Source organism: Struthio camelus, chromosome 3 (genome assembly GCF_040807025.1).
Source record: "Struthio camelus isolate bStrCam1 chromosome 3, bStrCam1.hap1, whole genome shotgun sequence".
NCBI classification, from domain to species: Eukaryota; Metazoa; Chordata; class Aves; order Struthioniformes; family Struthionidae; genus Struthio; species Struthio camelus.
This window is the reverse complement of record NC_090944.1, coordinates 108,373,686-108,399,418: the sequence shown is the minus strand read 5'-3', so window position 1 is coordinate 108,399,418 and position 25,733 is coordinate 108,373,686. Positions and strand designations below refer to the sequence as shown.

Here is a 25,733-nt window from a genome sequence, read left to right as displayed (position 1 = left end):
GAACATGGCAGTGTCTGCACCTGCCTGGGAAGTATGGAGTGGTGGGTGCTGCTCCTGGGTTGCCAGTTTTGTCTTGCTACCTTCCTTTGAAGATGTGCCCGGGCATTTGGCATGTGGCTCTTATTTCAACCCTGACTAGTTGTGGAAGGGCAGCAACTTGCTGTTTGTTTCATTCAGTTTAGTGTGTCTTATTTCCCTCCTTTTCCTTTCCCCTTCCTTGTAGAGCAAGGTGTTTCTTCTATGGAGCTTAGCTCAGTTTATGGCCTTGTCTAGAAAGTGTAACTGAAATGATCCACTAGTACTCAGGGGACAACCCCCCCCGCCCACCCCGGCCAGAGTGTCTTTAGGTTTTTCATCTCTATGTACTGTGCGAAACGTGGAATTAATTGACTTTGCAAATGGCCGCTGATCCTCTTTCTGACACTAGTGAATGGCATTCATCAACACCTTATCAAGACAAATACCATCACAAGCAATCTGAACATACTTGGCTTTTGAAAATGTTGTAGGACAATACTACAGCATAACTGTTCTTTCCAGCCTCTTATGCAGCCCAAGGAAGCATAGGAAATGACAGTATCTTTAAGTAACTGAGGGGAGTAACTGGGGAGCTGATTTTTGTTTATTTGGGGAAATTTCTTGTTTTATTGCCAGATAGTGGAAGTTGAAATATTCCGAGTGTGTGAACAGTTCTGGTCGCTTCAGTGTGACTACTCATGTGCATAAAGATAACCATGTGGTTAATATGTGTAATTGCTTTCCTCAGTTTAAGGTCCATAATTGCGTGTGTTGGGTAAAAAAAATCTGTCTTTTATCCCCTAAACTGCATTTAAGGTCTTTGTCCTCTAACTGGAGCGTGCTCAAACATTGAAGTCCAAGTTACTTACAAAAACTTCCTCGAGCTTTTTATCCTTAATAAACCTAAAGTACTTAGGATCAAATGGAAGAAAAAAATGACAGCGACTTTTTTTTTTTTTTCCCCTCCCCTGGAGGGGCAAATCTCCAGTGATTTTCTTTCTTTTTTGTTGTTTGTCTGTAGATTATCCATGACTAAAGTAATTGTGAGAATTCTATATTCAAAGTTCATAATTTTGTGACTAGTCTTGGTTGGAAGTAAGGCCACACACGTTTGCGTTCTGTGACTTGGTGACCATAAGTATTAAGATGACATTTTTATGTAGCCAGTACTCATGGTAAGCTTTATAAACTTAGTTTTTCCTGAAAAATAGTTATTTTTTGTTGTTTCTTCAAATGTTTGCCGTTAACTTTGGAATATGTTTAGAACACGTGAAAGTGGGAATGAGCACAATCTGTCCTGATTATTTTCAAAATGTAATCAGATTCATGGAAATGTTTATCATTGCCTGTGGCTTTTTTAATGAAATCTAGATTTTTGCCTATATAGGAAGCCTTCCTGGAATAAGGTGAAATGACAGTTAGTGTACCAGTACAACTCCCTATCTGATTGTCGTCATTTCACTGCAACAGAGCTTTTCTGATAGGGGGAAATTGCCCAAAGAAATACAAGCTATCAGTGAAAATGAGCTAAACCCTTTCATAGCTACCCTAGTTAAGGGCCAGGTCTTCTATGCTGGAAGAGCTTACAGGCTGCAAGTGTGTTACCCAGTCTGTTCAGTGTTTAATTTTTCCTGTCCTCACCTCTTTTAGTGCTCAGGCATACGATTCAGATACCATTTGACAACTAGGCTGCTTTTAACCGCTCATGGGGTATGCAAATTAATGTGCTTTTTAGCTTAACCCTTTTTCATTGCAGGTTAAGCTGTACTTGCAGACAGTTACTACAACTCAGCTGGCTGATAGTAAACTACTTAAAGTGCTGTAATTTCATCATGTGTCTGGACCACCAGGCACAAAGCATTTAAGCACCACCTAAAAGGAATTGTCACTTAAAAGCATCGCATGAGCTCAGGATAAGTCAAACAAGTACAGTCTGTATGTATGAAGAGCAGAAGTGGATGCTTTTAAGAAGAAGCATCTGCTTTATAAATATGAACTATGAAAGGCTTCCAAATGTCCCCTCTGTTCCTCAAATGTGAATGTAATCTTCTCCTAGGAAGCCATCTGGAGTAGGCATGCTACAGTCGCTGCCTCACTCGGTGCCATTGTCCTATCAGTGCCTCTGAGTGACTTGTCTTGCTGCTGCATACCCAGTATTGGGGTGATTATGTTTTGTTGGTTTATTTGAATGTCAAGTTTGTTGTCCAGCTTTGGCTCATCATAAAAATGTTTTGTCTCAAATGTGCTTTCTTTAATTCTTTTGTTTTTGTGCCTTCCCCTTAGAAATATTGTGAAAGGAATGAGGAGCCTGCGAGAAGTATTACGGACTGTGGAAACAAAAGCTACTCAGACCTTCAAAATGGTAAGAGGAATGGGAGATGGGAAGGTGGTGTAATCAGCTATACAGGAGTTCTCTCTGTTTCTTAATCGTTGCAGTAGGACACAAATTTATTTTTCCTCCCTTGACTGATGCATGTGTTAGTCTCCTGGGAGTGAAGTGCATAGGGATGCACCTAATTCAAAGAGCTGTCCAATTGAAACCTCTGAGCCTTCAGACCTGGACGTGTGGGTCACTTTCTGTTGAAAGCGTTGTTGTTTTTTTTCCAGTATGTTTTCTAGCCGTGGTAGGAAGGGGGGGGGGGGGGTGTATTCAATCTGTCATTGCTGTCTCCAGGTGATAATATCTTTTTTCTCTCATGCATGCACACCTTTTCATATTAGCATGTAGCAGCACTAAGCACTTCTGTCTCTTGCAACAAACTGCATGTTTTATTTCAACTGAAGTGCTTCAGCGTTCTCCTGTAAAAGTCCCTTCAATACAGTGCAGTACAGAATTTTTTTTTTTTCTTTTTTGGGGTGGGGAGGGTGGAGGGCTTTAGCATTCTACATCCTGTTGTTCTGAGTGCTTGCGGCAAAGAAGTCATGGAGAAAGTTATTTCTCTGCCTATTTAACTGCTTAGACCTTAAAGAGGAGACAGGGAAGATCCATTAAAGAGATCTTGTCCTGAAGCTACTCATGTGACAAAATCAGCAGTGCAGAGAATGCACCGTCTTAAGAACGTAAATGGAAACTTTGCAACCTGAAAAGCATTGATATTCGTATATCAACTTTTGTGCTTGGTTCAGCTTTGTTTGTGGCTTATGTAGTCCCAGAGAAGCTCTGAGAAGGAGGTAGGCATGGTTATGCATAGCATTTTGGAGATGGAGAATGCCGTTCCAGTGGATGGACGGACCTGTGTGTGTCTAGCTCATATGCAAATCCGGGGCTAAAATGAGTGAGCAAACAGAAAAGGTATGTTGGGTGGGTTTTTTTTTGCCTGGTTTTTCACACCTCTCACTTTACTGTATTTTGTTGGGACTTCTGTGCTGAAGGTGATTTTTCTTGTTGCTTTGAGATCACCTTATATGCAGATGCATGTGGAAGCTTGTGCAGGGAATTAGAAAAGGTAACTTAAATAACTGTCACGCTTAGTCACGTCCTCTTCCAGATCAAAATCGAGGCCCAGGGGAATTTCTTGCTCGCCTGTTTTATTGTGCTGAAATGAGTGTAACCATCTGCTATTCCTGTACCATGACAGAAGTGGCACACGAATGCTCCTGTGCTGTTAGGGAGAGCTGTGCAACACCCCTGGGGGGATTGACCCCTAAGGGGAAATTTGGACGTGTGCATCCAATAGCTTTTCCTGGCATTTCCATTTTACTGAAAGTTGTATTTTCATTTACTTATTTATTTTTAAAGAGCTGTCAAGAGGGCAAAGGGAGGAATGTGCTTAATTAAACAAGTTTTTCAAGCATGAAAGTGAAACACAATTTTTTTTTTCTCGTTTGTAGGATCACAGTGTACTCCAAGCATAATGATGCCTTTTTTTAGCCAAAGGCAGTAATAACATAAATTGGAGTCTTGGCCTATCCTGGTTTGTTCAGTCTTATTCAGAACAAGAGTGAAGCTAATTTACAGAGCTACCATGTTAAAATGTATGTTAAAGTCAAAGGCACTAAAACTATTTGGTGGCTGTCTTGAAAGGCTGATCCCAAATTGTACTCTTAATTCTGTGCAAACCAGTAGAGATCTTTCTATTACTGGCACTTTTTTCCCCTTCTCTCCAAGGCTGTTGAAAAAGAAATAGAAGAGTTGGCTCCTCAGGGTAAAACTGACTCAATAATTACACACTGAGATGCTAAAATGATATTGGCTAATGTTGCAGTGCCCAAGGCCGTTTTGTTCATGGTTACTTGCTATAAAAAGCATAGAAAAGCGTAGTTAAAAACAGAAGACTTTCTGTAACTTGTCCGTAGGAGTATACGGGGGTATTGAGGTTTCCAGGGACTTGTGTGTTAGACTATTTCTTTGAGGCACCACCAGACATTTAAAACAGTTTGCCATTTGCTAGGTGCATCAATGAAACTTCACTTTCTGGTATTTAAGAAACAACGCACGCTACTGTAGTTGCATTTTATACTAACTCGGTGACCTCCTGTATGAAGAGGTAGATGAAAATAGTTTGCATCAGCAGTAGTTATTATTTCTGAATCTACTAACAGGAACTTTCTTTAACCTCAGTATGATTTAGTTGGTCCTATAGATGTCACACCTCAAGTGATGTCCCGAGTTTATCCATCATACCTACCCTGGTTTTAAAAGAAAAGTCACTTCTAGTGGCCTCATGCCACATCTTTTATGTGTAGTTTTTCTTGCAGTGGGTGTATATAGTTCTCCAAGTGTAAATTGTGAATAAAGTAGAGTGGTCAAAAGGGGAGTTCAGAAATAGTAAGTATTAGGACAGAAAGTTTGCTTACCTCTGTTCTGTGCTATATTTAGTTTACGGTAGAGTGGTGTGCGTTTCAGAATTCCCAGAAGGTACCGTCCATGTGAGTTCTCTGTGTACATTTGCATGCGTGTCTACTCATTGTGCCTAAACAAGGACAAGTGCCAAAGATAGTTTCACAGAGGCAAGTTAACTTGCCTCCTTTGGGCCAAGCTTGCCAGCTTTACGTTATGGATATGAGCTGGAAAGCAGGTATTCAAGGACCCTTGGCCGCTCATTGACCAAGAAGGGGCGTAAGGCTTCTCACCCTCTTGTTCATCCGTTATTGCAGTAAAAAGAGAAGAGAAGCAATGCTGAGATGAAACTATAAAAGACTGCAGGAAGAGAGACGCTCACAGCTAGATGGTTGGTCTTTTAAGCCGAAGATTTAAAAAGTAGCCTCTGGACTGAGACTTGCATGCAAAACTCTGATCCTGAGAAAGTAACAGAGTGCCATCATACTCTAATGTAGTAACCTTTGTGCAATAGCTTCAGCTGTCCATGTAGTGATCACTTGTCTGCGTTTGCTACTGTGTCCCCTGCTCTCAGGCCTTTTTCGTATTGATAAATGTGTGTGTGTGTGTGTTGTATATATGTATTTTTTTTCCCTACTACATCTCAGTAAGACTATGTAAATGCAGAAGGCTGGCCTTTCCAGAGGGGGGAAGCAACTGTGAGTGCTGTTGACTTTTATTTTTTATTTTTATCAGCAGTTTTAGCTATTCCGTCTCTCTGAAGAGTGGTTCTGTACTGTTGTTGGCACATCTGCTTCCCAAGGTGTGAAGTGGGGAGGGGTCGATCACATGTGTGAGAAGGCTTCAATGATATCTCTTTTTCCTGTGTTGTTTACTGATCTTTAGACTGCAGCCAAGCAGCTAGCCCAAGTGCTTCTCCATTCCTTAAGCGAAGACTGTTACTGGAGCCCTTTATCTGATCCTCTTCCTGAGTTCATGAACAAGGAAGATCAGTCTTATGTTAGCAATCTTCTTTGTCGGAGGCCCCAGCTATACACAGGAGATAAGTATGTGTTCTTTTTTATTTTGGTTTGTTGGCAGGAGGAAGTGTATTTGAACACTCTTTGATACTGCTGATTATGTCACTGATTCATGTAGTTGTTTTGTTTTCCTTTTAACTTCTCATCAAAAGGCCTACCACAAAAATAAAACATTAAACCTGGAGTGTTTGTTTTGTTTTTTGTTTTTTGTTTCCCCCCCCCCCCCACAGGAAGGAAGAAAATCCAACCAAATAGCTGTCTTTGCTGTGAAATGGAAATAATCCATTTATGGTTCAGAACAGCTCATCTAGGATATGTTGCAGAGCTTTTAATTGTGTGAACCTGCAAAAGAAGCTATTGCCTAGCGAATGAATCATGCATGAGATGTTTCAAGTTACTGCTGCTGCTGTGAAATGAAAAAGAGTCTGATAGGATAATTCTTGACCTTCAAAAAACATGTTCTGTCTTTCAGCCTGTACTGCCCTCAAGACAACGTAGAAGAGGCTCTTCTTCTTCTCTTAATCAGTGAATCTATGGTAAGCTAAAAATGAATTTGTAGTAATAATGGGACAAAGGAATATCTAGCATTTCCCTGTCGAGTCTTCTGAAAGGCTTTTGCAAAGTACAAAGAATCCACATGTTTGCAAAATCTTCCCTAGATAGCCAGAAACAGTCAGCTGCAGGACAGGAAATGCTATTTCTTCCTTATTAGTGGTACCACTTTTACTAAATGGAACTTCAATGAACGGTTATGGGAAATGTTAAGAAGAGCGTGTGTGTGTACATACATACATACATACATACGTATGTATGTATTTTTTTTCCCCCTATTTCTGTTGCATTTCTGAAACTGTTTGTAGGGCCTTAAGCAGGGGGGAAGTTTTCTCTCTGAACACCCACATACATTCTTTCTGCATGTCTTCTGCTTATAAATAATTCCATTACTTGTAACAAAAAAGCGTTAAATTAATTAAAAAGCTCCTTTCTGCTTCTGAACACAGAACATATTTTTTTTAAAGACAAAAAGGGAAATATATCCGTTAAGATTATTTGTATGTAATCCTATGCTGCAATCTTTCGTCATCTATTTATTACACTCCTAAAAGTTTTTATTTTTTTCCTTCAGATATGGCAGTGCTATTGGTATTCTGTCTGATAGCTGTTACAATGTGAATAGCTTCTTACAGAAACAGTACAATAGAATACTTTTGGTTTTTTTGAAAGGTGAAAATGTTTCTTACCAAGAAACGTAGAATTCAGAATGAAATAAGCTGTATGTTTTTAATGACCTAAGAATGAATAGTGAGCGAGTACAAGTGTACTAAACTCTTAATGCATCTCTCTCTGTGAACATGATGAAATTATTCAGGACTGATCCCTTAGCGTACCGCTTGTTTCAGTTTGGCCTAGTCAGCCTCTCAAATATGTACTTAATTTTAAGCACCACAGCGGTCCTGTTGTCTTTGCTAGGACTGATGTGCTTAAGTTGAAATACATGCGTACCTCGCCTTGGTGAATTTGGCCAGGACGCTCTGAACCTTTTGAGATTTAGCTCTGTAAGGGGAAATGTCTGTGTTCACCATAGCTGCATGCAGTATCCAGATAGACTGTCAGTAGAGAGGTGTTACTGTTCAAAACACCTCTGTGGATTGGTAGATCAAGAATGGGAGGAACTGGGAACCTTGCCTAATGCCAGGCATGATGGTGGTACCTGCTATTTGGCGTTTGCAGAGTACAACAACCTGTTAATGGTCCTTAATCTGCAGCGTTTTAGCGGTTTCAGTTCTCAGTGGCCTTTGCTATTTCTGGGGCTGATGATAGAGGGTCTTGTCACATGCAGAAACATTCATAATGGACTATACTAAGATGACTAGACTTCTTCCATTTATAACATCAATTGCCAAGTAATCTCTCTGAGAGGAGTGGAAAAAGGAGGGGAAGAACACTTGTATGGAAACTACAAAGTAACCTTTGGCACCTTCCATCTTCTGAGAAGATGCAAATGTATAGTAAAACTGTAAGGAGTCTTATCTGAAAATGTGTAAGGAATGTTATTTTACTTTAAATCCTAGATAGTTGTTTGTAGTCAAAGTGAAGTTTTAAGATCTCAGAGCATCAATGACCCTCTTACTGAAGAGCTTGCAGACAGCTTTCGGGCAAGGTGAAAGAGGACGTCATGCAAATACAAACTTTCCTTTTTTATTTTTGGCTTCTCTCAATTTGTCTCTCGTCTTCTCTGGCTCAAGGCTTCTTCCTTACCTCAAATTCTGAAGAACTTAGCAATCTTAATATAGTTTGCCTTTAGAATTAGCGAAGAGGATGAGGCGGCAAAACCCTCTAAAACATTACATTGACTTAATCACATTCTTTGAGCATTATTATACTCTGTGCCTTTTTTGGCTTTCTGCTTTAAGCTGCTGCAGTACGCTTGCTTCAAGTTTTCAAGGGCTTCTCTGCAGTTAGAAGGTCTTTTTGTAATTGGAAGTGGAGAGGAGAATTCAGTGTATTTCCTGGTCTCTGGGAGGCGGGGCCCTTAGAATATCACAGGCAGTGTTAGAGTTCCAGTTAAAATCAGAAGAGCTTGTATCTGCATAGATTGGCAGAGCTGATCTGAGCAGGAGGATGGTCAGGGATCTGGAGCAGTGACAGCACTGACTGCTCCAGCCTTCTCCAGCGCTGGACTCCCAGTCTGAAAGACCTTATGGGACCTTGAATGCTACAGTCTTGCTCTGCTGAGGGGATTAAGTTTTACATGCTATTGGATAAAATAGGGAAAATAGCAAACTGGTCTCATAACTGTGTTATGGAAGAAGCAGCATAAAAATGTTGTTGATAGGATCTGGACTGCTGTGCTCACTTCAAGGTTAAATAAGTATGCTTGTGCTTGCTTTATTGCTATCTCCTGTGTATAGGAACTTTCTGGAGGTAAATGCAAGGCATTTTGATCTGCCACACAGAAAGCAATAAATAATCAAAGATCTTAGAGTGAAGTGCTGCAGGAACCATACGTGACTTTTCTGGGTTTTGGGTAATAAACATCTGAGCCTTCCTCTTGTGTTAGCATTGTTTTTTTGGCATTAGGCTTGCCATGAGTGTGTGTTGATGAAAATACAAGACAAGTGTATAGAAATACAGCTGCAACAGGAGTGTTTTCTAGGTGAAGGAATAGAGGGAGCAATCTGATTCTCAAATGTATTTGCAATCTATAAACATTTGCCTGTAGTTCTGTCGTTACAGTACCAAGAAGTAGAAATTTTGCTTGGCTCATGACATAATGAGAGATCTCTTCCATGACAGCTTTGTTGTAGGCTAGTGAGTTTTCTCATGTATGGCTTTGTCATTTGTTTGGAGTTTTGTTTTGTTTTCCATATCTTCCAGCAAATTAAAAAAAAAAAAAAAAGTTGAACTAGAACCAGACTTACAGTTCAGGTCTCCCTCATGATGTAATGTTAACAATTGAATTAATACATATATTCCATCCTGGAGAGAATATCAGTGGCAAGTAATAACAATATATTTCTGTAGGCCAGTAAGCAACATAGCCAATATTCCTAGAATTGGACTGGATTAGGTACTCGTTCAATATTTACAATAATGAACTCCCTTAAAATTAAACGAAAGTATACAGTTAGGTTGACTTACTGGGAACTATCCAGCTTCTCTGGCTCTTTGATTGCTCTGTCCCCTCACTGCCGTCTACTCACCACAACAGTGGCTTTTTGGGTGTGACTTTTTTAGCAAGACAGAAGAGCAACCATAGCGTAGTCTCTTGCTGGACTGTAAGTCAAAACATCTGCTCTACATGCATATTTCTGACTTTTGCCACTCCAAAGGGAGCTGAAGTGGAGCAAAATTGGGATGGGGGGCATACGGAAGAACTCTCTGCACATGAGGGACAAGCAGAGCAAAGATGTGCTGGGCAAAGAGTATCATCAAAGAACCACAAAGCAAAAATGTGGGAAATTTGATGAACACAGGAAAAGGAGATAGCGGGGCATAGCAGCTTTTTGAAGAAATATACAACTCAAATGCTTACCCTGTGCCCCCCAGCAATCCATGGAGGGAGTAGATCAGTGCTATGGTGTTTGCTGTACCAACTAAGATTCATTATGCTCCTCGCTTTGACTTGCCTTCCTAAGGTGAAGCTACTGTCTGCTTCCTCAGCATGCGTGTGATTCCCCCAGACGATGTCACTGGGGTTACCGGAACCCTTCCTAAAAGGGGGAAGAGGACAAGAGAAATCATTGAAAGCGTGGGGAGCTTGACCCCATGTTGCAGCAAACCTTCTCTGATTCTTGGTGAAGCTGGATTCTGCCTTGTGAAGCTGCCTTGATTTTTCTTTTTGCCCCCCCTTTCCCTTGCATTTAAAGGGAGCCACTTTTCATGTTTCAGGGGGAATAAAGTAAGAATATCTTCTAAAATGGTAATTAAAGGATTCCTTTACTATTTCACTGACTCTGCCTCTGAGCCGAAGTACATAAGAGTGTTTGTTTTTTTTTTTTCAAGTGGCCAGATAGCATAGTAGACTTCTTTTGTAGCTTTAAAAATGCATCTCTAGGTTCATATTAAACAGGACCTGTTTTCTCTTGGCAGTCTACAGAGTTATTTTCTATATTCTTTCCATCGTGTTAAAAATGGGAACCTATTTTCATAAGCTAAGGCATCTCAATAAACAATGAGAAGCATCCCAGTTGTTGAGTTTGGCAAGTGCTCCTCCTTAATGCCAGCTGTTATTTAGTTACCATGGTTGGCTATAGAGTCCTCATGAAGGAATCTAGTGAAACGAATCAGGCAGCCTGTAGATTACCACAGTCAAGGTTGTGTTTAGGGAGTTTTGAGGGCTCATGGCTAGATTCTCATCTACAGAGTAACAGATACAGAGTAACAGTCCTGTTCCTTATTGCATTTAACCCATCAAAAACAATGGTCCATTGTATGTGGCCGGCTGGGACGTAGTTTCTCTGCATCATGGTGCTAGTGGGAACAGCACTAGTTCTGCTACCAGTGATTCTGGGCGCTTTGCGCTGCTGGGAGTAGGCAGGGGAGGTTTGACAGGACTTATCCTTAATTGCAGTTTTGTTTGTTTTAATAACCATTCTCAGGACTGGTCTGAGTAGACTGCACTGCCGCTTTTAATCAGTCAGAAGTTTCTCAGAGCCTGCAATGGAACACTTTCTGTTGTTTTTTACCTCAAAAGTAAACACAAAAGAGTGAAGTTCGTTATTTACGTTTAGAAATCTTTCGTTCTTCAGTCTGAGGTCGAAAGTACAGTCTAGAATTCCTTTATTCCACCCTTGTCAATGGTGGCTCTTAAAGCTGAGAGTTCTGGCTGGTATGGATGCACCAAACATCAGGTAACACCGTTCTTGTTTGTTTTTGTTTTTTTGGCTCTGTCACTTCAGTCATACTGAAAATGAAGCTTCCTGTGTCCGAAACTAAGAAATTCTGTGCCTGTGCAACAAAGATTAGAAATGTCATCCCTATCTTATCTCTGATTTGATTGAATCCCTAAAGGCGATTTGACCTTAGAGCCTGAGAGCATAGAACAGATGGTGAAGGGGAAGTAAGATACTAGGACTTGCTCTACTCTTTTTGCTAATGAGAGCAAACTCATGGTTGTGAGACTGCTTTTAACAGAACAAGATTCAACCCATCTATTTTTAAATACACAAATTATTAAAACTTTGTCACCTCTACAGTTCCAAACTGTATAAGATCCTGCTGCCCAACAAATGGGTTGTGGAGGAAGAGTCTTGTGTTGCTTTTGTAAGTCTTTTTGTTTTTGTTTTTTCAATAAGACTAAGCCTAGCGATGATACAACTAGACAACCTTCAAAAGTATTTTTTTGAGGGTTATTAGATGATGGTAGCTGAAAAGATGACTGGGAACAGTGTTGCCTGTTCTGTAGGTTCCTGCCTTGATCTAGGCAAACTGTTGTGTTGCTCTTCGAATAGCAAGCCCAATTGTCTCCATAACTGGTCTGCAAGGCAAAGTTATGCTTTTCAGGCCTGCAAAGGTGATGACGGACTGCAGGATGTTTCCAGTGGCAAATACATCACCTCTATTGGTTTCCTCTTGAATAAATGGTTCTAACCTGGGTTTCTGTGATAGAGTAGAGATATTTTTTCCCCTCTACTTTGCACTAGTGAATCTCATTTCCAAACTTGCAAGGAGGAACCAAATACTCGAAAGATAACAACTTTATTTATAAAGTTTGCTGATGGAAAATATTTGACTTGGTTCCCAAGGCAGTACCCATATACCTGTTTTACTCTGCTTGTTACATTACTTCCTCCCTCCCCTCTTCCTTTTGTGTGGTGGTTTTGTTTTTGTTGCTTCTGGCCGGGGGGGGGGGGGGGGGGGGGGAGTGAGGGGAATGGGTCTGTTTGGTTTTCAGTGATGCTTCTAGAATTGTTCTGCTACAATAGGAGCCACTAAAATATACCTCATGAAAGAGACGATAATCATTTTCTACTACCAAATGCCAGAACAAAGGGGAAAAAACTTGGAGTATTCACATGCTGTTAACTTTTCAAGGATAACTCAAGTATCTGATACCTTTTTGCAAACTGGCTATATTGCAGGAGTGGAAAATACCCAATATTTTGTGTTTATTTGGGTTGTAGTTCTCCAGCACCTTCTAGCAGATATCTTTCTAATTCTGTTGTGTGGAAACTACTGAGCGTTTGGTGCAAAAGAAAGTGTTCACTGTGAGGGAAAGAAGGAAAAGTAATAAGATTTAGAATTAATACTCTATCTTGTGGGGCAAACCCTCAGTAGGTTAGACAGGCAGCGGTTTCTTTTGAGGACATGGCTTGCTTATTTGCTTTAGTTTCATGAATTTGTTGTGCTGCCTTGATGTCCACAGAAGCAGAGTCGCTTCCTCGTTCTAAGCGAGGTGCTGCTGACACAAACAGAAGCCTTTGCCATGCTCTGCTGCGTTTGAGCTGGAGGTGAGAGAGGTATCCGGCCTTCCAGCCCCTTTGTATCTCTCAGCTGTTTTGCTGAGATATCTAAATGAGGTATGAGTAATTTGTGAGTTCTGGCCTACCAGAAATGAGACAGATGCCACACACTTTCACGTTCTGCGTTTCTGGCCTGAAACGGAACCAGTTGTGATCTGTAAGAGCAGTTTTGGGAGTGGTCAGGAGTATATTTCCTACCTGTTTCACCTGCTTCCCGTTTTCATAGCAGCAAAGCAGTCAGCCCTCAGTATTTTCTGTGTGTATATTAGTGAGGGGAGCCTTCAAGTGCTGAGTAGAGACTGCCAGCAACTTAGATGAAAAGCCTGTAGCCTCTTGTGTGACTGGATCTATGCCATTGCAAAGACCTTATTCATTTCACTGGCAGTACAGGCAAAACAACTGGGAGACTGGAGGACGTAAGGATATGGGCTAAATATTTCCCAGCCCTTAGCAGTACAGGTGTGAATTGCATGATTTCAAGACTTGTTGTCGATCTTACATACATGAAACTTGTTTTTCCTCTCTTAATGTTAGTATTGAACCACACCAATTACATGATTACAGTACACTGTATAAAACATGCTACCTTACAGTATACATGGGTTGCTGTGGATGTGGCAGTTATGTCCATTATGAAAAAGCACAAGTTGAACATTAGAGTGCTTGTGAATTAGGAGACAGGCAGTAGGCCCTCATTAAAGATTTTAATAGCTTTCCTCAAAAAAAAAAAAAAAGGGGGGGAGGAGGTATCATGTTTAAAAGTGAGCAATTAAAGATACTTCATAACTTACTGCTTTGAGAAAGGGCTGCTGCATGGAATATGCTCTATTCTAATTCATTTGATTGCCTGATGCTGTATTAAGAAGCACATCTCTGTGCTGTGGTAGAATTTTAATTTTCTGCTGTGTAACTGCATACTTAATAACTGCTGAAGTAGTGGCTGTTTGGATTTGCTGCAGCTCTTTTCCTTTCTCCAGATACATGTAATGTGCCATAAATAAGCTGTAATTGTCATGTGACTGGCATAGGAGTGTCAGTGATGTACAGTGAATTCTCCATGGATAGATGGCTTATCTAATTTGCAGGTAAGTATATCATATACATACAGATGTGAAGGCATAAGCTATAAGTAGTTCAGCAGGGCTGTTAGTTGTGTTACAGGACTAGGTAAAGGCAGGCATCTTTCCTGCTCTTGAGAGCCAGCAGGAGATGGACGGCAGTATGGCTCTGCATGGCCATGGGTCGGCTCGGGGCCAGCAGCCTGTGCTGGAGCCTTCTGGGTGCGTGCCACCTGCAGGCAGGCTGTGTCTCCTGGCTGGGCAAGGGGTGGCAGAGGGCTGAATGAAGGCACTCACGGTCCTGTGTGCTGCTTGGTGGGACAGACTGCAGGCTGTGTCCTACTTCCCAGAATAGGGGCAGTTATGTCTGGCCCACCTCTGTGCAGAGCCACTTGGTTGTCTAATACATCCCAAAACATGAAGTGTGATGCGTTTCTGGGTTGCTTCATTACTTAAGAATACTCAAAGGGGAGTTAGCTGTATATTTTTTCTGTGTAATGCAGGTTATGCTAACTCCTGATGCTGAAGCCTGTTGGTAATATTAGTGATCTTGTCTGTCCCAAACAATAGGCCTTGAACAGAGGTTCTCTTTTTTAATGACTGTGTGAATCATCATCATTTCTCAGTCCCACTAGTGTACAAATAAGGTATGTCCATTTAACAATGGTAACAGCTTAAAGGGAAAAGTCACATTGGGAGTGTTGCAAAAGTATTTGTCACTATATTTTGATGCTACTTAATAGTTGAAAAGGAGGAAGAAATAACGCAATGGGACAAATTAGGAATTGCTACTTACGTTATTGATGTACTCTTGGGAGACCAGTATTCTAGAAATAGCCCTTTTTGCATTTATGTTCAGAAAAATTAGTGGCCTGAAAGAATAGAAACACAAAAGTATGGAAAAAATGTTGATAGCTTATGTTTGCGTTCTCACATGTAAAATGAAATTTCTCTCTGGCAATGTATTTGGTGTATTTGGTGATGTATACAATTCAGTCTTCTGTGAATACCAAAGGGAACTTTTCCCAAAAGATAAATAGTGGGGTCAGAAATCCAGTTCTTAAGACTGCTTTCTGCAATGAGGTGGTGTTGGTTTTATTGTATTATGCAGTAGGCAATTCCAGTGCCAAAGGACTGGAAGAAAGCCAATGGCTCTGCAGTCTTCAAAAAGAGCTAGAAGGAGGAGCCAGGAAACTACAGGCCTGTCAGCCTCCCCTCCAGCCCTGGAAAGCTAGTGGAACAGCTCATCCTGGAGGTCATCACTAAGCATGTGGAGAACAAGAAGGTGATCAGGAGTAGTCGGCACAGATTCACCAAAGGGAAAGCTAGCAGTGTCCCCCAGGGGTCAGTCCTGGGTCCAGTCTTGTTCAATGTATTCATCAATGACCTGGAGGAAGGGACAGAGTGCACTCTCAGCAAGTTTGCTGATGGTACTGAACTGGGAGGAGTGGCTGACACACCAGAGGGCTGTGCTGCCATTCAGAGGGACCTGGACAGGCTGGAGAGACAGGCAGAGAGGAACCTCCTGAAGTTCAACAAAGGCAAGTGCAGCGTCCTGCCCCTGGGGAGGAATAGCCCCAGGCAGCAGTACAGGCTGGGGGCTGACCTGCTGGGAAGCAGCTCTGCCGAGAAGGACCTGGGAGTGCTGGTGGACAACAGCTTGACTGTGAGCCAGCAAATGTGCCCTTGTGGCCAAGAAGGCCAGTGGTATGCTGGGCTGCATTAGGCAGAGTGTTGCCAGCAGGTGGAGGGAGGTGATCCTGCCCCTCTCCTCAGCCCTGGGGAGGCCTCACCTGGAGTACTGTGTCCAGTGCTGGGCTCCCCAGTACAAGAGAGACATGGCACTCCTGGAGAGAGTCCAGCAGAGGGCTACTGAGATGATGAAGGGACTAGCGCACCTCTCACATGAGGAAAGGCCGAGAGAGCTGGGCCTGTTGAGCCTGGAGAAGAGAAGACTGAGAGGTGATCTGATAAGGTGTACAAGTATCTGAAGGGAGGGTGTCGAGAGGATGGGGCCAGACTTTTCTCCGTGGTGCCCAGCGACAGGACGAGAGGCAACGGGCACAAACTGAACCACAGGCAGTTCCGTCTGAACCTGAGGAAAAACCTCTTGACTGTGAGGGTGACAGAGCACTGGACCAGGTTGCCCAGAGAGGTGGTGGAGTCTCCATCCTTGGAGATATTCAAAGGCCATCTGGACACAATCCTGCGCAACCTGCTGTAGGTGACCTTGCATGAGCAGGGAGGTTGGACTAGATGATCTCCAGAGGTCTGATTCTGTGAATACTTTTTCAGGTGAAATTAATTTTGCTATTAATGGAAAATAATTCTTATAATAGTAGGAGTTACTCTCCCTGTTGTGTAGCTGAAAGCAGGTAAGCCTAGATGGTAACACGAATGAGTACCTGAGTATGACTACGTGTTTTATTGACGAATGTAACAAGTGAGGACAAAGAGAAGTTAGCTCCTGAAAGGTTTAGTTTCTGGAGACAGCTGAAGATGTATGAGTGTTGGTAGATGCCATAAGTAAAAACGGCTTACACGGGGGGGAAAAAGCACGGTATTGTCTGTCTCTATTTTTGTGTGTACTTCAATATGTAAAATTCCCTGTTGGACAGAATCAGTGTATGTCATGTTGCAGTTGCGCTACAATTATTTTACACCTGTACTTATCAGCAGTTGTCAGGATCTTTCACTGCCCCCCTGAAATTAGCAGAAATGTAAATAAAGGCAATGACAGAGGTTGGCTAATGATAATCCAGATCATAGTACCCTTCATCTTGTGAGAGGTAGACCATAGAAACACATTGATTTTTCCTGAGTGGATTTCCAAAAACAGTGATTCAGACTTCCTTCCTCCACCCTCCTGTTACAGTTGTAAATGGTACCTTCAGCCTTGGGATGATGGCCGTTATTGCAGTCAATGTACTCTATGTTCTTGTTAATGTTCAGTGAGTTATATATTATGAGATTTGCACTGTTTGGTGGTTTTTCTTATAGCCCTGTCACCTGGAATTCTGTGCTAATGCAAGAACTTCCACTTGCTCAGAGTCAAGCGGTTGGAAATACGGTCAGTAATTGCATAACTGTAAAAACAGTTCTTGGGATACAAATGACTTAATGACTTTGAATGGCAACTTCTGCATATGCAAGTGGAAAGACAGTGACAGAATAGAGACCAGCTGTAGCTTTGAGATTTGAAAGTTTGAACAAAATAAGCAGGTTTATGGTGTTTTTGTTGGACTATTAGTCCTTCCTAGGAGCATGTTGTTAAGTGTTGAGTGTCTAGGAAAAGTACAGTATGTTCTGCATGATGGTCCAATTTAGCATGTTGCATCCTTGTAATATGTGACATTTTCCTGCTTGTTTCAGGTTATGGACACGTTGGTGCATGTGGTACCAGTACTTGTTAGCAGAAATTAATGAATGCTCACCAATTCTGATTAATTTTCTATCTTTGCTGAGGCATCAGCTTTAAAATCGGTTTGGTACTAGATGGATGCCCAAAAAAGCATCAGACTGTAACTGACTCTGATACGAGGCTGATTATCAGATTACAGAGCATGGGGGAGCTATCTCAGTAGCTATTTTCTACAAACTACTGTCATAACAATGTAACTGGTGCAGAAAATTTGTTAATGCTATTGTATATACGTAGGAGGATTCACTTAGCAATAGGGATCACTCTAAATATGCTTTTTCTTTAACTTTCTTTTGAGAGGAGCAATCTCAGGATTGTTTTGTATATAGTCTTTCTTTAACTCTTTACTTTCTTTTATAGGAGCAATCGTAGATTAAGCGTGAACAAAGCATGAACACTTTTTTTTTTTAAAGGACAAATGAATTGTATTTCTTTGCTCTGATTGCAGGACTTTCTGTTTGAAGTTGGTTTCATTCTTTCATGCAACCTATTGTTTTGAACCATTTCTTTTAAATCACACATTATACCTTTTGCAGTAACGTGGAAAAGAAAATATTTCTGTTGCTACAGGAGTTAGTATAAGTTTATTTGTATGCAATCTAAACACTGGACTGAACTTGATCTGTTAGTTTGCCTTTAATTGCAGTCGCCATTTAGCTCTTGGTTGTGATTGCGTTAGTTGTCACTAATTGTGTTTGCTGTCTCTGCTGGAGACTGTGATGAAGAATGCTTGGAGCTGGGGCATTACACAGATAATATCATGGTGAAACAGCTGCAGCTTAATCATAATGAAATATGCGTGGGCCTTAAGAGCTACAGATTCTGGAAATTTTTATTACACTTAATTCCCATGTTTAACCTTTTTAGGAAAAAGAAAATCTCTCTGCGATTAAAAGAAATAGACATAGATTATAATAGTAAGTATTATGAAACAAATCTCATAGCCTCCCTGCTTTAGGGAGGAGGGATTTTTTGTTTGTTTTTGCCCCAGGTGAAATGCCTGCCAATCTCCTAATTTTTCTGATCTTTTAGATGTCCAGACGTGAATGTCTTGTGTTGCAGCCTTTTCAGCTGGGAAGCCCAGGGCAGTGTATCTGTGCTATCAGTCAGCGCTGCTGTTCGGCAGCGTAGAGCACTGCCCTTCTCGGAGGTTAGGCAGTCCGAGTGAAGTCCCGAGCATTCTGAAATTGGCGGGACTTTTCTCTTGAGGTTCCAGATTTCCCAATTTTTCCTCAGAAAAATGGAGGCTGGGGACTTGACAAAATTGGGATGTTCCTTGCAAATTGCTAGACTGATGATTTTCTGTCAAAAGTATTGCTTCTTTTAATTTGACCTAACTAAGCAGTGCAGTGATAGATTATGCATAATAAATACTTATATTTTAAAAATAATTGTTTGATATTGCGTTGACCAGAGCTCTAATTGCATTAACTTAATCAGCTTTTCTCGTGACTAAGGTAACCTTCTTAAATTGGAAAATAAAAAGCAAGTAGCAGAAAGGATTAAAAGAAACGCATACTACTGGGAAGTAACCAAGAGCAGCCACAGAAGACAAAAATGTGTATCGACTGTGGATGCAGTTATCACAGTTGCAGGCAATTGTAGTAGTAAGGATTATGGTTCAAGGATGGCCTTGGCTTTCTGCTTATTGGGGAATCTTATGTGGGTAGGTCTGCTCTGATTGCTCTTGTTCTGTGAAATAAATCAAGATGAGAGATTCTCAGCAATTCCTTTCTGCATTTATAGCTGTCTTCCTGAATTTGCCTCACGTAGGCAAATAAGTCTACTTTCGTAGGGAAACGCCTGCCTTATTTCGGGATTAAAAAAAAAAAACTTTAAACAATATGCTGTGGAGGACAGGTAGGACTTTCTGTGGAGGAGTTGGTTATCTTGCCTTGCTCTTGTCTGATGCCCCAGTTGTGTCTGTGCCCAGGCAAACCGGGATGCAGTAATCAGCCGTGCCCCTGACCAGCAGGACGACCGAGCTGTCAGCCTCCAGGATGCTTCTGCAGTCTACGACCTCCTCAGTATCACGCTGGGCAGAAGAGGGCAGTATGTCATGCTTTCTGAGGTACTTCCTCCTGGCTTTTGCTGAAAATTCCACCCAATTTTGCAAGCGAAAGGTCTCTCTTCAATAACAATTATTAGCTGTTGGTGAGGGCAGTGAAAAGGAAGCATAGTACATGGAGATTAGTAGAAATAGCTATAGACCTAGGGAAGCACAAGCCAAAAGTGTAGACAAAAATGTTTTAGACAGTAAACTAGTTTACATGTAGACACTTGAAAAAAGTGGCCCTGATTTGAAGTGATGCTGTGTACTAGCAGAGTCCATTAATTGAGGAGAGGAAAATGGTGTTATTTAAAAAAGTAAAAAATAAAAACACTTTAGTCGCAACAAGTTTTCCCCCCTCACTTGATTGCTGAGCTATGCTAAGGCAGCAGTCTTGACAAAAAAAGATGTCCAAAAAAAAAAAAAAAAAAGTCTGACACTTTTCTCCACATCTGTTTCTCAGTGCTTGGAGAGAGCCATGAAGTTTGCATTTGATGAATTTCACCTCTGGTACCAGCTTGCCCTATCGATGGTGGCTTGTGGAAAGGTAAGATTCAAACCAAAGAAGCTAAAAAGCATGTTTTACTCTGCTTATTTGTTTGGATGTGCAGAGTCATATATTTTGTATGGATAACTGCCTTCAGGCAGCCTACATAGAAGGTCAGTGTTCTCCTTGTAGACTCCAGTTGCGCTTTGTGATCAGTTATGCATGTGTTATTCTGTGTATCAGTTTTTCCACGTAGTGTTTGCTCCTCAATATCAAGCGGAAAGCAGACTTTGTGCATAGCTGTGGATTGCAAAGCACTATGCGTTTGTCCGATTTCTCTTCAAATTCATCATAAAAGTGCATAAGAAAGACTGTCATCAGCTTACTCTGTGGCTTTGGGCAGTTGACTTAACCTCTCTAAGCTGTGGTTTCTCCATGTGATAAAGGAAACTTTAATGTGTTTTGCTGATAGAGAGATTGTGAGGATTAATGTTTAAGTGCTTTAATCTTGGTATAAAAGATTCTGTAGTAAAACAAAGGCTGTGTGCATGCGCATGCAAATGTGTATTTTAACATGTTTGTGTGTGGGTTTTTTTTTAGTTAATGCAATGTTTATTAAAGTTACCACTGAGATCAGCCTGTCTTTTGCAAGGAGACTTTACTGAGGAAGCATGAGCTTTTCTTTATTTGCCTTAAAAGTGGAGACTTCCTGCAGGATAAGTAAATAATAACAAGTTTTCAGCCTGTTAATTCTGGGAGTCTCCAACTGCAATCTTTAGGAGTTGTGAGCAAATCAACGCTGTTCAGTAGCAGAACACTTAACATGCTCCTATATTCTGTGTCCGTGGCCATCTCTGCCCACCCCTTATACTCCAATTACTTTGTACGAGAGACCAGTTTTTTTGCCACATGATAACTACTTCTGGCCTTCTGTGGATCTAAGCTAAACTGGAAACAGTGGCTTTGGAGTGAAAGCTGGAGATAAATATACAGTGTCATGCTTTTGGAAAGTCATTGTCATCCTATGATATAAAAGTGGCAGCGCAGCTTGCCAGATATCTGAAGGGGTTCCTCTGCTTTTAAGAGCATGGACAAAACCTTATCTGTATCGCTGGCTGTTGTTGTACTTCTTCAAGAAAATGGCAAACCATTGAGAGAAAGCCTAAAAAAGAGAGTGTAAAGGAAGACTACAAGTATAGGAGACAGAACTGGGGAAAGACTGAAAGGAATGGATTTGTTTACCCTGAAGAGGAGGAAAAAGAGTCCAAGAGAGAAACAAATCTTCAAGTGCTAGTGCAGAGGGCTTAATCTCGTCTGTGATGGGTAGGACAAGATGTGATGGCTTTCAGTTGCAGCGAGATGAGTTCATATTAACTATTAGGAGGCAAAAAAAACAAGGGCCGTGGTACACTAGAAAAGGATCACCTGGAGAGGTTGTGTGGAACCTGTGTTGCTGGGGATCTGTGGAACACCCTAGACAAATATCGGTCAGCAGAGTTCCCTCTGTAAGGCACTGGGGTGGACTTGTGGGACTTTGTGATCTCTGATTCTGTGTTATGACTCCATGATTATTTCATAAATCAGCTATATCTGCTCTGAGCAGAAAGGAGATACCAAACCTCTGACTCTGTGTAGTAGATACAGGAACAGCAGGGAGCTGAAGGGGGATGCTTTGTAAGAGAGAGGCTCACAAATTCTTACAGGAATTCAGGACAAACGTTTTGAAACCCAATTACAAATATGAGAATGATAGCTAGGCTCAGTCACGTAGAGGGAAACCTGAAGCTACTGCTGGTATAGCCGAACAATGAGCTCGGTGCTGTGGTGCTAATACCTTATGCTGGCCGATGTCAGGTGCTGGGCTTAAAAGTCGGGTCCAACTCCCCTTGGCATTCTACTGGAGTTAGCACGTAGCTGCCCTCTGGGCCTTTGCAAATCCTCTGGATACCCGATCTCTTGGTCCTCAAGACAACGATGACAAGATAGGCTATAAAGGAAAGGCACAGTATCTTCCCGTAAGCGCTGTTTTATTGGCTTTTCGGGTTGTGTAACCTGTTTCTCAGGAGCAGACAAAGCTGTAGCTCCACTAATCTGCTAGACAACAAATGTAGATATAACTGCTGATGGCTGAGAAAGTAACTGAATCCAGAGAGTAATTATGGTTTAATCTTAGACTATTATGGAGGAGAGAGATGGGGCCTGATACTTTGCCTCTAACAATTTGTGTGAGAACTCTTGTCCTTCTCCCTGTATGACTGCATACCTCTTCTGCTTCCCTAGTAGACATTGTATTTGTGGTATTAAAAAGGGCGGGGGGGGGGGGGAAGGGGGACCACAAAGAGCAACACAAGTAACTGTAAGCGTTCTACAGTGCTCCTATAAGTGTTCCTTCTTCTTAGTTTTTCAAATAACATATCTCTCTGCCTGAACTTTAAAGATTTAGGAGATAAAATGGCCCGATCTTGCCAATTGATGGAAGGGCTCTAAATGTTCTAAGCCTTATATGGGGCAGAGGGAATTCCCTTACCCGACAATCCCATCTGTGCAGCATTTCATTTGTAATCCCAAAGTATTCCCTGAGGATTCCTGTCGTATACTCCGCAATGCGTCATCTTGCTAATGGGAGATGTGGCATACATTTTAATACTGTTTTGCAGCTTGATAGCAGGACAGAGTTCATTTCAATGTAAGTGCTCCAGTGCATTGGGAAGTACTGATGAGGAAACAGTGCGGTCTGTCTAGACCACAGAATGCAGAGCGCACTTGAGCTTTTATAAGTAAAAGATCTGTTTTCACCTATGTCTCAGTCACAGCCAATTCCAGATCTCATTTCTTGGTAACGAGATCTCACATCCTGCAGTGTTACTTGTTCTGCAGAACAGCAAATCATGCTCATAAATCTTGGGTACGACAGGAACCCTTTTATCAACTTGTAAATGCTGGAAACTTTGCTTGCTTTTTCTTTTTTTTTTTTAACATATCTTTAGCATTTTCAAAGTCTGCCCTTTAAAGTGCTGTAAAGCCTGTCTTGCCCTCTCTTCCACACTACGTTTAACTAATTTTACTTTGCATATTGATCTTCCTCAGGTCAAGTCAATTGAATTGAACTTCAAACTATTTTCTCGCTGCCAGCCAACAAATTGCCAAATGGTGGCTGTCATTTTTCACAAGTGATCAGTCTGAATGTCAAGTCAGCCACCTAGGCTTATTACTGTACGTATGCTTGAGTTTACACGTTATTTTAAAAAGCATGTCTCTTAACAAAAATAGGCACATCACTTCAGAAGGGTCTTAGAGAGCAAGTGATGCCTTAGGGCTTCATAAAACAGTGAATGAGAAAGCTCGGAGAAGCATAACCGTCCTGTCTGTCTTCTAGCCACTTAAGCCATAGGAATAATGGAGTGACAATGATTTCACTTTCCTGTGCTTCTCCATGTCTTGCATACTGAGAAAGATGTGTTTTGGTTATTTTTTAAATTTTTGGGTGGGGGCTGTTCTCTGCAATGCATGTATACTGAGCTGTATGTTTTCTGAACAAAATAAGTATATTTTCTTTAAAGTTTTAAAATCCAGCATGAAATCCGAAAGACTTTTGTAGGCAGTTTTTTGATAAAACACTGGGAAAAGCCTAAGCAATGGCAAAGATGTCTGCTCTAAGAAAGAGTACCCGAAGAGGCCCTTGATCAGCAAGTGCAATTCTTGATAGGCAAGAAGAAGGTTCAAATCAATCTAATGCTGCACCCCTGTTCTTCTGCAGTGGTGCTGGAAAGCCAGAGGCTGAACTTCACAGCTGCTTTAAATTGTTCCTGTTGATGATAACCATCAGGATTTGGTAATTTGGCAGGCAGAAGGTGGGTGGATGTAGCAGCTCCCTGGCTCTGCCAAGCGTGTCCAGGCTAGGGCCTGAGGGGCAAGTGGTGTGAGAACCCAAAGCTGTCTGGCAGAGTCTTCGGGCACTGAGACGAGCCACTGTCCTGTTGCCAAATGAGTGCAGTAGGTTGAATCTGCTTCTCTCAAGATTTTCGGGAAGTAAAACTGACCTGTATTCAGCAGGGTGGGGAGAGGAAGGAACAAGGTTTTACAGAATGGAGAAGACTGAGAAGAGAAAGGTGGGAGTTTGAGGCAGGCTAGTTCTCTGCTGCTGTTTGTCAGCTAAGCAACTTTGACTGGAAATGGTCGGGGTTACCATACACAGGCCTCTGCAGACTTGGGCAGCTCTACTGAGGTATCCAAAGTTTGAGACGAAATTGTCAAATAGACTGTCTAGACTATGTATTACAAGGGACGCGAATGTGTTCCTATGTGCTTGTGAGCATTTCCCTGGCCGTGAACCAGTTGGATCAGTTGTGTCCTGCCCCCTTTTGCTCCTAACAGCCCTATGTGGGATGCAGGCGAGGAGTCCCAAAGTATTACTGGAGCCCTTTGGGAGTAGAGACTCAGAAGCTCATCATGGGACTGGACTCCAGCTTGAACAAACTGGCAGTTCTTCAAAAAGTCTTCTGTACTTGCATCTGTAGCTGTCTTTTTTTGTCTGTGATGCTGTTTAAGGGAAGGATGAATTGATAAAGCAGATGACATGCCTTGAGCAGTATAAAGCAGTGTTAATGCTTGTCTTCTAACTCTCAATCCAAGGACTCAGGATTTGTGTTTAATGACCATGATGTGCAGTTTTCCTGGGGTTGGGAGGGAAGTGTCTTTAGGGATATCTGTGAAATTATTTTGTGAATGCCTATTGTACCTGATCTAAAAGCTCTGGGTACGAGAACAGAGTCATTCAACTCACAACAGTCTTACAATGGTCTTTCATGTCCAGTGGGTGTGTGTTAAGGCTTTTAGAGTATTCAGCGCATAGAAGCGTTTTTTTCATGCACAAATTTAATATTTCTGTCCTAAAAAAGGCTTGGTTAATGAGTTAGAAGCTGTAGGATTGGTTATATGCCTTCTGAGAGGAAGGATGGGGTGTGATGCAGTCTGAGGCCAGCAGCAGGAAGCCTGGAAGGGCTGGGAGGGGATGGACCAGCTCTTGCCCTCCCTCTCCCCCCCCCCCCCCCCCCCTTACTGGTGTAGGGGATGAGGTGCAGGCAGACATGCATAAGGGAGGAGCTTCAGAGCAGCTGAAAGGGCTGTGGGGCAGCCTCTGTGAGAGGCCAGTGGAGCTGCAAGCGGTTACCTGGAGGCTGGAGCTAAGCTTGGCAGGCCTTGTGATGGGATTGCAGACTGTGGTTCTGTGCTTATGGGTCACCTGGCACACCACTGGCCAGCCTCTTCTCCAGCGTTCACAGAAGACCATCAGCCTAGTGCTTGCATTTAGGACAACAACTGCATGAGTTAGAAACAGTTGCATCACTACTGATCCTCCCTGGCCACTGCTGCCTGTACTGAGGACACCATAGGGACAAGGAGCAACGTGACCATATAAAATGAGAGAGGGTGGTAGTAGGAGGATTAAACTCTAAGCATGGCACCTTGCAAAGCCAGGCAAGTAAAGCTGCTTTTAACTCCAGGAAATGCTCCTGTGTTCCCTCATGTTTAAGAAAAAGAGGGAGTAAAGGCCACGCTCATCTACCTGGACAGTATGTTTGGTGCAATGCAAAGAGAAATAATCATGTCCTCCTTGGCCTCTGCTGTTCAGCTGTTTTGCTGAGGGACTGGACTCCTGCTCTCCCAGAACCAGCCTTGCAGTGTCACTGTGCTCCCCTTGGCTGGTTAGTGATGGGATGTAATGGAGGCTTGCCCAGGGCTTGTGCTGGCAGCATTTTTAGGATTTTGAAACCAGTCTTTGTACACAGACATGAACTTTGATATATATATATTTTTTGGAGTCCTTTGAGTTGCTGATACATACCAGCTGCAGCCAAATAATGGGATGCTAATATCTGAGCTGCTCCTTCCCCTTATTTAAAACAGTGCAGCAAAAGCAGATATCTTTTACAGC

General features: G+C 42.0%; 1 protein-coding gene across 3 annotated transcripts in view; it reads left to right on the top strand.

Annotated features, from left to right (window-relative positions):
* TTC7A (tetratricopeptide repeat domain 7A) overlaps positions 1-25,733 on the top strand; it is a 183,942-nt gene that overhangs the window by 27,152 nt on the left and 131,057 nt on the right. For all 3 annotated transcript variants that reach the window (XM_068939597.1, XM_068939596.1, XM_009676263.2), the window contains exons 6-10: positions 2,302-2,380; positions 5,684-5,844; positions 6,290-6,353; positions 19,195-19,332; positions 19,775-19,858. In XM_068939597.1, coding sequence (XP_068795698.1) covers positions 2,302-2,380; positions 5,684-5,844; positions 6,290-6,353; positions 19,195-19,332; positions 19,775-19,858 — 526 coding nt within the window. The remainder of the gene's footprint in view (positions 1-2,301; positions 2,381-5,683; positions 5,845-6,289; positions 6,354-19,194; positions 19,333-19,774; positions 19,859-25,733) is intronic.